General features: G+C 36.8%; 3 protein-coding genes across 3 annotated transcripts; all 3 read right to left on the bottom strand.

The window, feature by feature from the left end:
* Window positions 1-1,005: 1,005 nt before the first annotated feature.
* On the bottom strand, window positions 1,006-3,121 carry LOC120272974 (pentatricopeptide repeat-containing protein At5g66520-like). The gene has a single exon (XM_039279619.1). It carries the CDS (start codon window positions 3,020-3,022, stop codon window positions 1,040-1,042), a length of 1,983 nt encoding a protein of 660 aa, XP_039135553.1. The 5' UTR covers window positions 3,023-3,121; the 3' UTR covers window positions 1,006-1,039.
* A 436-nt stretch (window positions 3,122-3,557) lies between these two features.
* LOC120273058 (probable enoyl-CoA hydratase 1, peroxisomal) lies at window positions 3,558-5,932 on the bottom strand. Its single transcript, XM_039279695.1, has 3 exons — window positions 5,498-5,932; window positions 4,024-4,306; window positions 3,558-3,876 (listed from the first exon to the last, which is right to left on the bottom strand). Exons 1-3 carry the CDS (start codon window positions 5,887-5,889, stop codon window positions 3,766-3,768), a joined length of 786 nt encoding a protein of 261 aa, XP_039135629.1. The 5' UTR covers window positions 5,890-5,932; the 3' UTR covers window positions 3,558-3,765.
* Window positions 5,933-10,851: 4,919 nt separating this feature from the next.
* On the bottom strand, window positions 10,852-16,432 carry LOC120273535 (phytochrome B-like). Its single transcript, XM_039280165.1, has 4 exons — window positions 14,165-16,432; window positions 13,139-13,946; window positions 11,726-12,019; window positions 10,852-11,375 (listed from the first exon to the last, which is right to left on the bottom strand). Exons 1-4 carry the CDS (start codon window positions 16,215-16,217, stop codon window positions 11,171-11,173), a joined length of 3,360 nt encoding a protein of 1,119 aa, XP_039136099.1. The 5' UTR covers window positions 16,218-16,432; the 3' UTR covers window positions 10,852-11,170.
* Window positions 16,433-17,685: the final 1,253 nt, after the last annotated feature.

Below are 17,685 nucleotides of genomic sequence, written 5' to 3' on the forward strand. Positions count from 1 at the left end.
CCTCCATTACTGTCTGTTTTTTTTGTTTCCACAGCTAGTGAATGGTTTGTTGTACCTTCTGTTTTTACTTTAATACATGTGGTTCATCCACCTTTTCAAAAAGTTAAATATGAAACTTTAAAATCAGGAGGTTTTGCTGCATGAGTTACCCATATGGGCAAAAATTCTCAGCTGAAATACAAATGTTTTGAAATCACTGGGTTTTCCGTAAAAATGTCATACAAAACCGCCTCCGAAATTAATGGTAATAAACGCAGGGGCCTTCCCCAAAAGTTTCACGGACTGAATTTCTGCAGAAACAACCCCGAAAAAGTTATATATATATATATATAACTTTTTTTTTTTCAAATAACTGCGTTTTATGCAAAAATGCCATTAAGTTTTTATATTTTGCAAAACAAATCCCATTAGTTGTTAATAAACGAAGGGTGTTTCCGCAAAAGTGACATGAGCTCGTGCAAAATGTAACAAAATTGTGGGATTATGCAGTATCGCCCTCACATTAATTCTTAATTTACTGATGGTGTTATTACAAAAGTTACATAAATTTGCGCATTTTTGCAAAATCAGCTCAGGTAATGTTAACTATAAAATATCAAAATCACTGGGTTTAGTCACAAAAACTCACATAAAGTTTTGTATGTTTGCAAAAAAAAAAACCCCAGAATTTCAAAATTACTAGTTTTTCTTCCGCCAAAACACATCAATGGCTCCTTCTTCAACTCCTCCCCTATTTCTCTGTTAGATTTTATATTTTGATACTAGTGGGCTCTATATGAATTTAGGGGTCTTATAACAAAAAGTCTCAAGACTTAGTGGCTCAACCTCTATACCTATATATAAATCCATTACACTTTTATTACACAACTGATGTAGTACTATATGTCCAATACTCTCCATCCATTGAGATCAGCGAATCCACCTCCTCGGTCCCAGGTTTGCATCTCACAACCATCTCTTTGCCACAAACCCTAGAAAAATCATCTTACTAGCAACATCGTGATCTTCATAAACCCTAGAAATCAAATCAGGAATTGAATCACCAGTAATCCATACAAGAGCATTCGCCATCTTTGAAAAGATGATATCTTGCTCGATCTCTCACAACAATCTCTCTGCCATAAACCCTAGAAATCAGCTTAGAAACAAAATGACAATCTTCACAAACTCGCAGGTTCTTTGTTATCCTTATCATCTTCTCCGGCGAGCTGCTGATCAATCCAAAAGCAATGGCGAGCTTCTCACTGTGGTAGCTAATTGCATTCTCTTTCTCTTCTTCATCAAAGATCTCCAGCGTTACATCTCTGGTTTTTGGAACATAGCCTTGTTCCATCTTCAACCTCTTCAGCACCTCCTTCAATTTGGTGTGTATCTCTTTGGCGTTGGGATGCCGATGATCTCCGGCGATGAACTCATGGACAACACCTTCACATTCGATTAAGCTCACGCCGGGGATTGTCTTTATTCCTCTGCACTTCATCAGTTTCCTCAGTTTCGAAACATCGTCCCATCGATGAGCCTTTGCATAGATATTCGATAGCACAGCGTATCGGCCGCTGTTCTCCGGCTCTAGCTCAAGTAGAATTTTGGCAACTCTTTCACCGAGCTCGGCATTGCCATGGATTCTACAAGCTCCTAAGAGTGCTCCCCAAACTACTGCATTTGGCTTCATTGGCATAGAATTTATCATGCTCTCAGCTTCTTCCAACAGTCCAGCTCGGCCTAAGAGATCGACCATACATCCGTAATGCTCTGTTGTTGGCGCAATACCGAAGTCTTTCTCCATTGAATTGATATGCTTGTAGCCTTCATCAACCAAGCCGGTGTGTGCGCAAGCATTCAATACGGCTATGAAGGTGATAGCATTCGGCTTGATGTTCTCCTTTTGCATAATTGCAAAGAATTCGAGTGCTTCATTGGCTCTCCCGTGGATTGCAAACCCGCTGATCATCGCATTCCAAGTAAAGACCTGTTTATGCTGTCGAATCTTCTTGAAGACCACCGATGCGAAGTCCAAATGCCCGCACTTTGCATACATATCAACCAAAGATGTTCCTAGAACAGGGTCTAATTGTTTGAAGTTTCGATCAATATAAGCGTGGATCCATCGGCCTTGCTCTAAAGCACAGACATTGGCGCAAGCAGTGAGAGCAGACGATAACACAAACTTATCGATCGTCACTCCTTCCTTCAACATCCTCCTGAACATCAACAGAGCATCAGTGAAACAACCACATTGAACATATCCATTGATTATGGCACTCCAAGAAACTCCATCTCTTTGCGGCATATCATCAAACAGTTTTTTCGACTCATCAATCATTCCATTTCTCACATACCCGGATATCATTGCATTCCAGGACCTGATGTTCCTACAAGGCATAACATCAAACAACTCCTTAGAAGCAACAAGATCACCATTTTTCACATATCCATCGATCATCGCATTCCAACAAGCCGAGTCTGAACAAGGAGTTAGCATTCTCTTCGCCTCGGCCATCATCCCACAAGCACCATACATCTGAATTGCCGCACTCTTGATATACTTATCCCCGCCGAGCCCTTGCTTGATCAAGTGCGCAAGAAACTGCTTCCCTTCGTCGATCGCCTCAGCGGCATTGCATGCATTGAGAACCAAAGGGAAGGTGTAGTTATTTGGTATTGAACCTTGAATTATCATGTGGTGATAAGCAAGGATAGCTTGATGAGGATAATTGTTATCAATGCAAGCTCTGATGAGGGAGTTCCAGAGAAAGACATGTGGTTGGGGCACTTGGTCAAACACTTTGAGTGCTGTGATGAATGAGTTGAGGTTTGGATTGGAGTAGTGTTTGATGAGGGATCCTGAGATGTAGTTGTCTTGGAAATGGGATAGCTTGATGAGCATAGCATGGGTTTGTTTGAGAAGGTGGAGGGAGTGGTGGCATTTGGTGTCAAGAAGGTGAGTTAGGGACTCTTTGTTTAGGGTTTGGGGATGGTTAGGGTTGTTGGCTGTGAATTGAGCTTCAATGGAGGCTGCCATGAAGGATGATGATGGATGGATGGATAGAGGTTGATGATGGGTAGATATTATTTGGGAGGTTTGAAGGAATATTATTATGATGTATTTATTTCTAAATTTTTGGTATATATATATATATATATATTTTGTGGATATACCAAATTTTTGTCACCTTTAGTTATTGATTTTTTTTTTTCTTAAAGAACATGTGGTTCTCGCCGTTTGTAAAAAATTATCAAAATACTAAACTTCCTTTATTCTTGCTATGATTTATTTTCATAGGATATAAAAACCATTTAAGTTACAATTAGAGTTGATTTGAATGATGTTTAATTAGTACATATTTTAATAAAAAAAATAAAAATAAAATAATAAATTTAAATTAATAGAATTAAATGTTTTGACACTTTTTTTTAAAAATAGTTTACAACTTAAATCACAAATCCCGAATTAATAAAGAGACAAATCACACAGTTGTTTAACAAAATTTCTCCAATAATACATCATTAGCATGAGAACACACAAAAAAAAAAAAACATAAACATAAAAATTGGGATTAATAACTAAAGTAGATAATTATTAAAATTTCTCAAGTTTTGCCATAGGATGTATAGGAAGACCTTTATGAATACTTCTATGCAAAGTACAATTATAAGCTCATGACTAGGTCTCATGAAAGTGCAAATTAGTTGTTACAGTGTATAGAGTTCTCTCTTGTTTCAGATCATCATCATATTAAAAGAAAATACATAGAAAACAAAAGATTATAGTTTCGAAGAAGTCTTCTTCTTCGAACCACTTCGACCGGAAATAAATTCCTGCATTTTTGCAAATTGCTCTTTGCTCATTCCATCGTAGTAGCTGTGACCTCTCTCCTGAAAATTGCGGCACAATATAACATAAGGTTTAAGATATTATACTCGTGTATCGACACTTGAACCATAAGCAATACATAACCACATTTTCACAAATTGTACTGAATCACAGTTTCAGTCAACCATAGAAATTAAACTTGACGATACCTTTTCAAGGGCAAGAGCATGACGTAGGTCCAGTTTAAAGCCGTCGTTTATAACCGATTTATATCTCAGCACCATGTCTCTGTTGTTTCTTAGTATAGCTTGTGCAACCTCTTTTGCTTTCTTTAACACTTCACTGTTGTCAACGACATGGTTGACGAGTCCCCATTTCTCCGCCATCTCTGCGGTTATAGGCATAGCGGTAAGTGACACTTCTCGAGCCCTGCTTACTCCTATAACGCGTGATAGTTTTTGAGATAGACCCCATGAGGGGAATATGCCGAACCTGGACCATGAATGTAAACATCAAAGGTTTTAGTTGGAAATATAGATCACCAGCAAATTCGAAAATAAAACTATTTTTAGTCACATCTTGCATTGACTCAATTCTATGATCATAGTGGGCATTTGAATATATATATAAAATCTTCAATTTTAGTGAATCACGAATGCTTTATTATTTTCTAAATCAATCTCATCAAATTGCATGCTAAACTATGATGACGATGATTCCACAAAATTATCACTGCTGGTGAATTAATGCCCATAAAGATACACTAAGTAAGTTTTTTTTTCAAATGATAATAATAGTCATACCTATTTAACCAGAGTTGCTATAATGTTAGCATTCATAGTAGCAAATGAATCACAACTTCCCCCTTTTATGTCTCTCAAACATGATTTTAATGTCGAATAGTTTATCATGATAAGGATTGTTTGGTGCACAGAATAAATGGCTAGCAATGATCTATAACTCATAAGCAGACAGACTACTACAAACATCAACAAATTCAATCAGGAAATATTGATGGCTTGAAATTTCTCAAGTAAAACAAACTATTAGTCACATTGTTGATTGACTGAATTCTATGATCAGTTGATCACTAAAGGACTTCAAAGTCCTTATCAAACCTATAATTTTGGTAAAATTTTAAGGCTAAAAACACAACAATAAACCCCAATCCATCTGCCATGCTTCACAAATTTCACACAAACTTATGATATCAATAATTCCATGAAATCCTCACTGCTAGTGAAGAAATTTCCATAATAGTAACCTTTTTTTGGAAAAGAAAAAATAATATCTTGATACAAAGTTGCCTTATTTTGAAGAAAATGATTGTTTAATGTCAACATCGATCCTAGTAAATAGTAATGAAGCAAAAGTTCCCATTTTTATGTCTTCAGAACATGATTTAATGCTAAATAATTTATCAATTCAGGGATTGCTTGGCATACAAATCAAGTGTCCTGAAATAATCTATAAAATCAACAAAAGACTCAATCAAACAAACATTTTTCCTGAAAATTTTGCATGATCTCTGATTAACAACAACTTGAATCGCAATCAAAATAAACAGACAATAATTTTAGGTCACTTGTTTTGATTAGAGAAAAAAAAAAGCCCTGAAAATTTTGCTAATTTTGGAAAAAAAAAGGGATTAATTTGGGAAATTAGGGATTGAAGAGTAGATACCTCGCGTGGGTGTCGATGAACTTGGTGTCTTTCCCAGCAACGAGGATATCACAAGCAAGCGCGATCTCGAAGCCAGCGGTGACGGCGAATCCATTGATAGCCCCGATGATGGGCTTCCGGCAGTGCTCCATCTGGAAGACGGTATCCGAGTCATCGTCCTTGACGTCGCCCTTGAAGACCTCCTCCGCCGCCGTGAGATCCACGCCGGAGCAGAAAGCTCGGCCACGGCCAGTGATGACGATGGCTCCCACCGTATCGTCCCCATCGAGCACCTTGAAAACGCGAGCGAGATCCACGATCATCTGTCTCGTGAGAGAGTTGAGGGATTTGGGGCGGTTGATGGTCACCACCGCCACGCCGGAGTCCTCCCGCTCCACCACGATGAGCTCCATCGCCGGCGATCGGAGTTCTCAGAAGAGAACGATGAAAAAGAAGCACCTTTTGAGTGAACTCTTTTTATGTACATTGAAATTCTCATTCAGACCCCTAAAAAAATGTTTAATTTTTTAATCCCTAAACATTAAATTTTATATTTTATTAAATCTCAGAATAATTGAAATATATATATATATATATATATATATATATATATATATATTCATACTCATATAATTCAAATATGTGGAATTTATGAATAATTTTCTGTTTTTTATCTGTATTTATTGAAATATTTAACTTGTGGAAATTGCGTAGGGACTTGAAAATAAGTTAATACTATTCAAGGACATCGAGGAAATTTGACATATTTCGTAGCGTGTGGGTTTTGGTCACATATGATGCACTAAGGAGTATGTTAAAAAGTCAAAAGTGATTACGTGGCTATCATATGTTTGACGTGTATCGAGATGATTGTAAAGTTTGGGTCTTGTACAACTGGTCAGTAGTTGACACGTGGCATATAAAGGATAGTTAGACTATTCTCAGGATCATGATCATAATTTAGCGTTCGGATGAGTTGGGAAACTGGTAGTGTTGAAGTGCAAAAAAGCCCTTACCATTCCATATAATTACATATTCTTCTCTGAATTAGAATTTATTTACTTTAAAATTAAAATTTAAATAATCTTTGTATTTATAATATTTTAGCTCGTGTTCTTGGCCTATTGCTACTGAGTTTATTTCGAAGAAAAACAAAGCTCAAATCTAAAAACCACTTAATAAAGTAACTAAGGTAAAGACGCATGTGCTTGTTTAAGCTGGTTACATTTTGTAAAAATAAAAATAAAATTTAAATTCATATATATTTATCTATAATAATATGAAATTTACGGTAGGTGGTACATACAATGTTTGTAAAATTATATCAAGATTAACCATATTATTATCATTATTATTATTATTATCCATTTTTAATAACTTTAATTGAATAATAGACAATGACGTCTTTTTTATGAATATTATAGAAATCCCGGGTGAACGGTGTATGAACAGTACATGGAACAGTACTGTTGGGGGAGAGATTTGAACCCATGACCTCCCCCTTACACTTTGATGTCATACCATTAGGCTATCCAATGGTTGACAATAACTTTAATTTTAGTTGTATATATTTTCTTTTATAACATGTTCACTTTATTGTTTTCATTTAAGCATGATTATTATGTATAAATCTTTTCCGTATAACTTTTTGTAATTAAATATCTAATTTACTTCATTAAAAATCTTATTTCCATATTTTATAAGATTTATTAAGATTTTCATTAGCACAAAATCAAGGCTATTTTGTTTCCTCAATAGAAACTATTACATTAGAAAACTAATTAACACCATCAAAGGACATTTTCTATTATTATAATTAATTATACTATATATTTTTTATTTTGTTCATAATAAGAATTATTTCCCTCCATATCTAATAAGGAACTCAATCGAAATCATCAAACGTAATCAAATAAACTAAGGATCAAGATAATAAATTATAAGGAAATTAAATACATACAATGAACAGAGAATTTCTTAAATGAACATTTTTTCTTTTATGGATTATTTTTTTATGTATATTTCCATTATATATACAGCTTAACCTCAATGTTCATGAACCAAATGTATATCAAAAACAAGATGAAAAATATAATTATGTTGCCCATCTTCCTCTTATTCATCTTAAGCTATATTTCATGTATTCATCTTGTCATCGGTCAAGTTTCGGTGACGAAAAACATTTTCGTTGATCAATCAGGTCACGGTGACTTCACTACAATCACGGCATCGATCAACGCCATTCCTTCGAATAACAATCAATGGATAAGGATTCATGTCAAGGCCGGAGTTTATAAGTAATTAGTTTTAATTTTATAGTTCTTGCATGGTTCATTACTTTGAAGAATAAATTTTTTTTTTACAAGTATTATTTATTTATTTATTTATTTGTTTGTTTGTTTTTATAGGGAGAAGGTGCAAATAGGTAGTGACAAAGGGTTCATCTTGTTGGAAGGGGAAGGGTATGAACAGACATCAGTGGAGTGGGGAGATCATACTAGTGGTGGTAGTGAAACAGATCAAACTAGTACTTTCAGGTTCTCAGGGAACAACATTGTTGTCAAATACATCTCCTTCAAGGTCTTTATCTGTTTTTAACCTTGTTATTTGTTTCTAGGGTTAGGGTTTACGGTTAGGGTTTATAAATATACATGATATAATGAAAAGCTTGAAGTAGTCATATACGGAGAACAAGATGGTTGGTGGTATTTCGGTTGATTGTTTCAATGCCAATACTATTTTTAAGTTAGGGTTAGGTTATGCGTATACTCGCTTCGGTTTTTTTTTACTTGTTAATTTTACCTAAATACACAAATTAAAAAATTAAGTTGATTCAAATTAGTTGGTAATCTAAAAATTATAAAAGTTATATTAATTTTTCAAGATTATTTTATTTAAAATATATTTTACAAAATGTGTAATTGAATATAATTTATTAGAAATTATAGAACTACATTAAATATAAAAGCTAAATGTAGAAACAAATATTTAATGTATCACAAATTTTCTAATTAAACAAATTAAAAAGAAAAAAAAAATCTCTAAAATAAGACAGGTAAAAAAGACCAAAGAGAGTATATGATAAAATGAAAACTTGTACTCATTCATGCATTGCGGGATAAGTTCAGTGGTGGTTTTTTAGTTGTTTGTTACATTGCTATTTCTTTTTTTAGGGCTAAAATTAGGGTTACACTAAGGTTTATATTTATATAATATAATGAAAGGTTGATTTCATGCATGCAGAACAAGATCAATGGTGATTATTCAGCTGTTTAATTGGTTTCCAATGCCAATCTAAGGTTTAGGGTTAGGGTTATGGTTTATATATTAATATATGTATGTATGTAGATATGTATGATATAACGATAGCTTGAATTCATGCATGCAAAGCAAGATCAATGGTGCTATTTCAGCTATTAATTTGTTTCCAATGCTAATCTTGTTTTCAGATTTTAGTTAGGGTTAGGGTTAGGGTTTATATATGCAGAGCAAGATCAATGGTGGTTTTTCAGCTATTTCCAATGCTAATATCTTGTTTTCATGCTCAAGATTAGGGTTAGGGTTAGGGTTTATATATATGCAGAGCAAGATCAATGGTGGTTTTTCAGCTATTTCCAATGCTAATATCTTGTTTTCATGCTCAAGATTAGGGTTAGGGTTAGGGTTTATATATATGCAGAGCAAGATCAATGGTGGTTTTTCAGCTATTTCCAATGCTAATATCTTGTTTTCATGCTCAAGATTAGGGTTAGGGTTAGGGTTTATATATGCAGAGCAAGATCAATGGTGGTTTTTCAGCTATTTCCAATGCTAATATCTTGTTTTCATGCTCAAGATTAGGGTTAGGGTTAGGGTTTATATATGATATAATAAAAGCTTGAATTTTCATCTGCATGCATGCATGCATGCAGAACACGTTCAATGGTGGAAGTCAATTAGGGCAAGCAGTGGCAGCACTTGTAGAAGGAGACATGATCTCATTTTATAACTCTGGTTTCTATGGAATCCAAGACACTCTCTGTGATTTCAGAGGTCGCCATTACTACAAGAACTCTTACATTCAAGGTGCCGTTGACTTTATCTGGGGCTCAGCTCAATCCATCTTTGAGGTCAACCACTCAATTAATTAATTAATTACTTAATTTCATATTTATAATGATAATAATTTGTTTTTTTTTTTTTTTAATTTATTAGGGTTGTAATATTTGTAGCTATGGAGAAGGAATAGATCATGGATATATAACAGCACAAGGGAGAGAAACTGCTTCAGGCCCTGGTGGGTTTGTTTTTAAGTCATGTAATGTGACTGGATCACTTGAGACATTCTTAGGAAGAGCTTGGACACCTTATTCAATGGTCATTTTTTATCAGACTTTCATGTTTAACATTATATTCCCTCAAGGTTGGGATGCTTTCAATGCTGCTCGTGGCAAAGAGTAAGTTTTTACTTTTACTTTTACTTTTATTTTTTTTAATTAATTAATTTTTTTTTATTTATTTAATGTCCATTTTTGCTAAAACCTCTAAATCTATTGGTACTGAGTTTCTTGCTGTTTGTTTCGGAGAGAATCCAATATCGAACCCCCAAACCCAAGTAAGGTGAAAGCACAATTGTTTATTGAGTTTAGAGATAGCAAAAACCTAATTGACCCGTGATTTTCACCCGATCCACCACTAACGGGGTGGGGCAGATTTAGTTTTTCCTTACCCGCCCCGCCTAGCCCTGCACCGCTAATAATTTAACTTATTATAAATATTATATAATGTAGGGGTAAATGACTTTTTTTTTAAGATTTTAATAAATTTTTTATGAGCTTGTTTTTATAAATATATGTTTTATAAAAAACCTATTTTATAAATATTTTTTTAGGAATTTTAGTTATTTATTTGTAACTATGAACAGGACAGCACAACATTGGGCAGGGCGGGCTGTTTATGAAAAAAAAAATGGGGCGAGGATGGTAGAGGCGTGCCCCACCCCCGCCTCGTCCCATTATCATCCCTAGTTGAGTTTGTTTGATGCCCGTGCACATTTTTGTCCATATTTTAATTATTTAATAAATTTTATGGAGAAAGATTTTCATTGATTATTTTTTATTTGTTAAATTATTTATTTATTTATTTTTTAAATTTCAGGTTGTTGACATACTATGTGGAGTTTGAGTGTTCAGGACCAGGATCAAATTCATCTGAAAGAGTGAATTGGCTTAAGAAACCCACATATAACCAATTGAAGCAATACATTGACATCTCCTTCATTGATAAAGAAGGATGGCTGTCTCAACAACCCTAAAAAAATCTACAAAAGAAAACAAATAACATGCACTTTCCATTCATTTCTTGTTACTTATGATTCCATTGAAACTTTTCTTTCTTTTATTTATTGTTATTCTAAATTTAATCATTCAAAGTAAGGCATTTTTTGTTCACATTTTAATTGGATCATACAAATGAAGCACTTGCTTGACAACATCAAGTCAGAACTCACATTACAACATTGATACACTGAAGAAGAAAAAAAAAAGTCCGAAAGGATTTCGGGTTTGATCTCCTGGTTCTGCAACAGGAAACGAATTAAAAAAATTTGTTGCAGGATGTGCACGCGAAGTTCCACGGGAAGATCAAGAGCTTGTTATGTTGTCGAAAGAGTTGAAATGAGGTCTCTTTTAGTGTCAGTTGGATAGATTAACACACTCAAGCTTCTGGTCGGCGAGGAAGCTCTATGGCGATGAGGAAGTAGCATCGTTCGGCTTCCCTGATGTATTGAACTTCGCCATTCACTAGCTTCAAAAGTTTCCGGCTTATGCTTAGGCCCATGCCTTCTTGAGTCGCCCACCGGGAATTGTGAAACATATCTTGGACAAGCTCTGGTGGAAGGCCCTCGCCGGGGACTATGATCCTGGAGCATGAACAAACACATGCATCTCATTAGATCAAGTGAAAGAAAATACGAAACTAGTGGCAATAACTTCATCATATCGAATGGTTAAAAAAAACATAAATAACAAGACAAGAATGAAATTCAGCACAAGTTTTCAAGTATTCCATAAAAGCATGGAGAACAAGTATATTCACTTATGTTGAGTTAAGGGTTAGAGTTTTAAAAGGGAAAATCCTGTAAGTAAACAAAAAAACGAGCTACTAATTGAATCTCAATAGACATGAAACTGTTCATTATAACATACACGCAAGTTGAAAGCAGTATCAGAACTTGATTAAGCGAAAAAAAAGTAACGTAATTGGGCGGACCTGAATTGGAGAAGCATGATCTGTGTACCATCAGAATTCCGCTTCAGATTTGATCCAACCTGGATCTCCACCCAACCCTTGGGAGATGGTGCATGCAGAACCATGTTTAGCAAAAAATCAGCCATGACTTGCTGAATTCGAACTTGATCACCATATACAACAGTGGTTTTGATTTCCTCAGGAATATCCCTTATTAACTGTAGACCTCTTTCTCTCAATAAAATCATAACTTGACTCACAACCGCATTTATAACACTCCCAAGAAGGAATTCACTTTTTTCGAGTGTCAAGGAACTGGTACCAATGAAGGCAAAATTAGCGCGCAGTTAAACAATACATGAAGAAATGGCAAGTTAAAAGTTAAAACATTCAGCACCCTCTCTGAAACAACATTTAACAAACACATACTTTGCCTAGGCCTAATATCCATGAGTTTCTGAAGAATTGAAACAATACAGAAAAAATGTATATACTATACAGTAGACAGTAGCAAGAACAATATTAGACTTGATAAATGATCAAGTAGGGCTTGTAAAGAAAAACCATCAAATCAATAAATAAAGCAGCTAGCAATATCACTTTTGGCCTATGCCAAAGCAACTGCAGAACATTGCCAGAGGTATGCCATAAATTCAACTCATCGGCACAAATCACAGGCCCATGTAAGATTAAAATATCAGTTGAGTGTCAAAGGCACGGACAATATAGTGTCAACATGTTCAGATACCAATAGTAATTGTGGAACATAAATACTTAATCGTTAAATTTGCTTTCCAAAAAACAATAAGTTTCACAACGATGTTCTCTACAAATTATGATTTATAATGAAGTGAAAATACACAGATACTCATTAAGAACTGTGAAGCAGAACCAATATGATCTATTATTACTGTTTCCTACAATTGTAGTACTGAAAAATGTATATTTCACATGAATCACATCCAAGAGAAGTTTGGACAAACAGAGGACAAACAGTGGGCAGAGGGTGCCTTAACAAGACAGATTGTGTATCGTTCTCAGAATCCCAGGCAAGATTAAATAACTAACTGAATAAGGTCTCCAATCATATAAAGCAAGCATTTATAGGTCTGACGCTTAGCAACAGAGTTGAACAAAGGAAAATTAGTTCGATTTGTAAAGGCATGGCAGATTTATAACTCCAGAGAAGTGCATGTATCTTTACTAACTAATGCAGGCCTGGTATACCAGAGGTATTGAACGTAGACTCAAAAAATCTGTTTGTCTTTTCAAATTCAGAACAAATTCATGAAACAAGGAAGCCATCCAAATTCTCACTATTTCCTATAGCAAAATCGTATGCATGGTCTGCCGAGTCAACAAATGCAAGAAAACACCTGGAAGTAAATCACTAAATCTAAAACTAAAGTAGTAAAAGGCATAGATTTGACTTACCCATCCTCAATGCTTTCCAAACTAGCATCCTTTATGATCTTCATCATCTGCCTCTCACAAGAAGCACTAGTTTCAAGAAACTGCTTCTGATCATCAGATAAATCAGTCATCTCCAAAAGTGAGTTAGTGAATTGTATACCACTCAGTGGATTCTTTATCTCTTGGCAAATGTACGCCAACTCTTTCATTCTGGTAAAACATTTCCTCTCCTGCTGCCTCTGTATCTCAAGGGCTTGCTGCAACTCAGGGCTAGCTATCTGTAGGAAACAGAATGCCCCAATTGTCTCACCATCCATATTACTCCTTGTATTTGCCGTCAAAAGAGCCTGTACAAATTTGCCATCCTTGTCAAAGAAAGCAAATGGGAATTTGTCTGTTTCATTTCCGCTGATTGCATTGTGCAGAACAATCATGAATTTTGTCAATGCATCAGGTCCTTTGAGTTGGCAGCTACTGCCAAAAACCTCCCCAACCAGCAGCTTTCCGATCATATTCCCTCTTGACCAGCCAGTAAGTTTCTCCATTGCTGTATTCCACTCTGAGCAGCAAGTGTTTTCATCTGAAGCAAAGATCGGTGGAATCAATGGGTTAGGGTTGTGCACGATGGCCTTATAATCACCTTGTATGTGGATGAATTTATCCATGACAACTTTCTGCCCAGTAACATCCTGTGCGATAAAACATACCCCAACTATGTTACTCACATAGTCCCTGCTGGAACAAGCATTTACAATCACAAAAACTGCGTTTTTTGATTGCTGCAAGCCAAATGTTCTCAACTTTATCTCAACGTTTTTGTCTTCTTCACCTGCATGTACTCTGGTTCAGTGAGCATTTACATCATCTAGGTAAAAGCATGTTCATTTCAAGAATTCAAACATCATAACCTCTCACGAGAAACTTTGTCAATGGTTTTCTAATCACCAAACACGAATCAACACATCTCCGACAACAAGCAAACATGAAACATCTTTATATCCGACAAGAACAGAGGATAAAAAGACAAAAGAAAATGGTGAAATTTACCTCTTAAGGCCCTGTAGAGAAGCTTGTCAACAACATCTGCATATTCTTTGAAGACAAGGTCTTGAACCAATGATTTCCCCATTGCTTCCTCAACAGACAATCCTGTCAACTCCGCAACTTTTGCATTCCAACCATTTATCCGTCCATCTGAATCCACAGCAAAAATTGGTGCGGTAGCTGTCTCAATCAACCTAACCATCTCCCTTGCCACAGAGCTCAGCTCATCAATCCCCTGCAACTCCAAATCACCAAACTGCTCATTTACCAATGCCTTCGAATTACTAGCCCCTTCAGCCGCATCCCTAAACGAATCTCTCAATATTAGCTGCAAAGAATGAATAGCATCCATCTCCGCATTCTCCCAAGGCAAGCTCCTACTCTTAACCACTTCCAAAAAGGCCTTAAACGAAGACCTTGGGTGCATTCGCTGCCCATCATCCTTATCCTCTGGGTGATGCTTCGCCCCACCCCATTTGATCTCCTTAGCAGTATGAGACCGAAACCAGAACAAGAAGTCATTTGGAGTAATGTAGGCCACAGCCATACCACAAACAGCATCACCCAAAGCCGCGGCACCCGGATAACCAGCATCAGCCAAGCTATCAGTGCTCAACCCTGCAGAATCACTATGACAAGCAGACAGCCATTCGACAATGTCCTTAATCTGAGCTTCTGTAGGGGTGATTCCCAGAGGCCAATACTTTCCCTGATAATACAGTGCAGCACCATCACACTTGACAAGGTCCATGATGCTGGGGCTCTGAGTAACAATGCCGGTAGGAGACTCCCGGAGAAGCATGTCGCACAAGAGAGTCTGTGTCCTGAGAATGTGCTTCTCAGACATCTGGGAAGAGAGTTGGAGCTCCATGTTAAGCTGAAGGCCAAAGGCTTGCATCAAGAACTCGCAGGCGTACCGGAGAGGGAAGGGGATGCAGCGAGGGGCGGTGTGGTGGCAGACGACGAGGCCCCAGAGCTTCATGGAGTTGCGTGAAGAGCTCTCGTCCTCGCTGCCATTGATAATGACGGCCATGGCCAAGGAAGCGATGGAGCCCATGTTAGCCATGTACTGCGCGTGGCAACCATGTGGAGCGCGGAGAGTGGAGCCGACGAGGCACAGCGGCTGCATCAAATTCTCGTCTTGGATCACCGGAACGGGAGCGGCGTTGCAGTCAGCTATCATCCGAACTCGGTTTTGCTTGAAGAGAAACCGAGAAGCTTGGGGGATGTCAGTCGCCGGATAGTGAAGACCGAAGTAGGGCTCGAGGTCGTCACGGCGGGATTCGGCCACGACCTCGCCATGCTCATCGTCGTGAAACTTGTATACCATGACGCGGTCGTAGCCGGTGAGCTCGCGGACGTGGGAAACAACTGTGTCGCAGAGAAGCTTGATGTCGCCACCGGGAAGAGCTTGGAGACGGGAAATGGCACGGACGGCGAGTTTCTGCGATTGGACAGCGCCGGCGATTGAGAGAGCGGGGTCTTCGGTGCGGGCGGGCTCGAGGTCTATGACGATGCCCACGTCGATGCGGTGGAGGATGGCGTAGAAGGGTTTGCCGGAATTGCGGGAGTGGACGAAGAGAGGGTTTAGGAGGGTGATCTCGCGGGCGGAGGCGGCGCGCTCGAGGAGGAGAGAAGACGAAGTGGAGAACAGGGATCGGAGATCGGCGCCAAGACGGAGAATCGGAAGGGAATCGAGCGTTGGGACGGAACGCGGCGAGAGGTCAAGAAGATCAGGGGCGTTGGCGGAGAAAGCGATAAGCCGGAGCGCTGGTTCGTCAACGGCGAGCGTGCAACCGAATGGCTGAACATGGCCGCCGCGCTGGATCCTAGAGAGGTACGCAGTGATCTGTTGCTCTGGCACCGACTGCGACGGCGTTCGCCGGACGGATTCGGAGTAATCAAAGGATCGGCCGGACTCACCGGACTGCTCGAAGACGGCGTGCAGACGAGCGTCAATTGTGTACTGCGCGATGGCCTTGCTCACTGAATCTCCACCGCGCGCGTTGGAAGCTCCTGAGGACTGCGTCGGCGCCCCGCGGCTGCCGGACGCCATTGTTGGCGAGCTTGGAGCTCGGAGCTAAAGTCGGTGGAGAAGATGAGGGAATTGAGGAAGTGGAGTTCAGAGAGGAAGTGGGAAGTGGGAAGTGGAGATTTATTATGAAGGAGTTACATGAACTTGAGGGAAAATTAGAGTGAGAAACGGGAAGTGAGATTTTTCATTTTAGAGAAGAAGAATGGACTGGATTGATAGGCTCCACAGAGAGACAAAGAGTGTGGGATTTATTCTATGCCTTTCTATCCTTATTCACTATATATAATAATAATAATAATAATAATAATAATAAATAAGAATCTATATAACCTATGGACGTCCATAAATAAAAAATCTATAAACGTCCAATTATCAGCCGTTAAATCCAATGGCTGACATTGATGAACAGTATCACGAGTGATTATACTGTTTACTGTTTATATTACTATTCATCAATGTTAGCCGTTAGATCAAAATTTAACGACTGATAATGAACATCCATAGATTTTTTATCTATAGATGTCCATAGAAGATGGATCCTCTAATAATAATAATAATAATAATTTAATATTTGCATATTATTCAAAATAGATAATGTAAATTAATAAATTTTGTGTTATTAACTACGTACGATCAATATTTAAAAGAACCCTTTGGTCTCACTTTTTTAAATTCTAACCTCCCTTATCACCGGATGAAGTTTAGTATTATATTAATATATATATATCTCCTATTTTGGTAAAAACATAAACCAAAATTTTCTTTTTATGCTATATATATTTTTATAATTACATCTCAACTATACATTGAGAGAGCTGAGTCCTTAATCTTCCCTTCAACCAAACTATTTTAATACATGCTTCATTTATGTCATCGTTATTTTATAAAATAAAGTGAAAATAGGGTAAAATGGTATATTATATATATAGAAAAACGTAAACATCCGTAGATGGTAATATGTATGAAAATACATCAACTGCGGATGTTCTACGAACATTCACAGTTGGTGAAAAATAAATTATAGAGATAAACAAAAAAGAATGGGTGTATAAACACTATCAGCAATAGTGTTAAAAGCTTATATTAGATTTAAAAATGAATAATTGAGTATTATTTGATTTTGTATAATTTTTCTGTAAAATACTAATAAAAATCAGACGTTCATAAATGACACGACATATATATATATATATATATATGACTTCTATTAGAGTAAAAAAATGGTTTTTTTTTCTTTTGTTACATATATCTATAAAATATAAAAAATGAATAAAGTTACATAAATTTGTCGAGATATACATGCAAAAGAAAAAAAAATAAAAAATGTGACAAATAATGCAAGAAAAAGTGAGGAATGAACAAATAATTCAGAATTCTGTCCTTGTATAAGGAAACAATGAAGTGAAAAATAATAGAAAAAAATATGAATTTATATAAATCTTAATATTAAGAATCAAGAAAAGATGTGCAGTACAAGAGGCACACAAAC

This window comes from Dioscorea cayenensis, chromosome 12 (genome assembly GCF_009730915.1).
Source record: "Dioscorea cayenensis subsp. rotundata cultivar TDr96_F1 chromosome 12, TDr96_F1_v2_PseudoChromosome.rev07_lg8_w22 25.fasta, whole genome shotgun sequence".
NCBI classification, from domain to species: domain Eukaryota; kingdom Viridiplantae; phylum Streptophyta; class Magnoliopsida; order Dioscoreales; family Dioscoreaceae; genus Dioscorea; species Dioscorea cayenensis.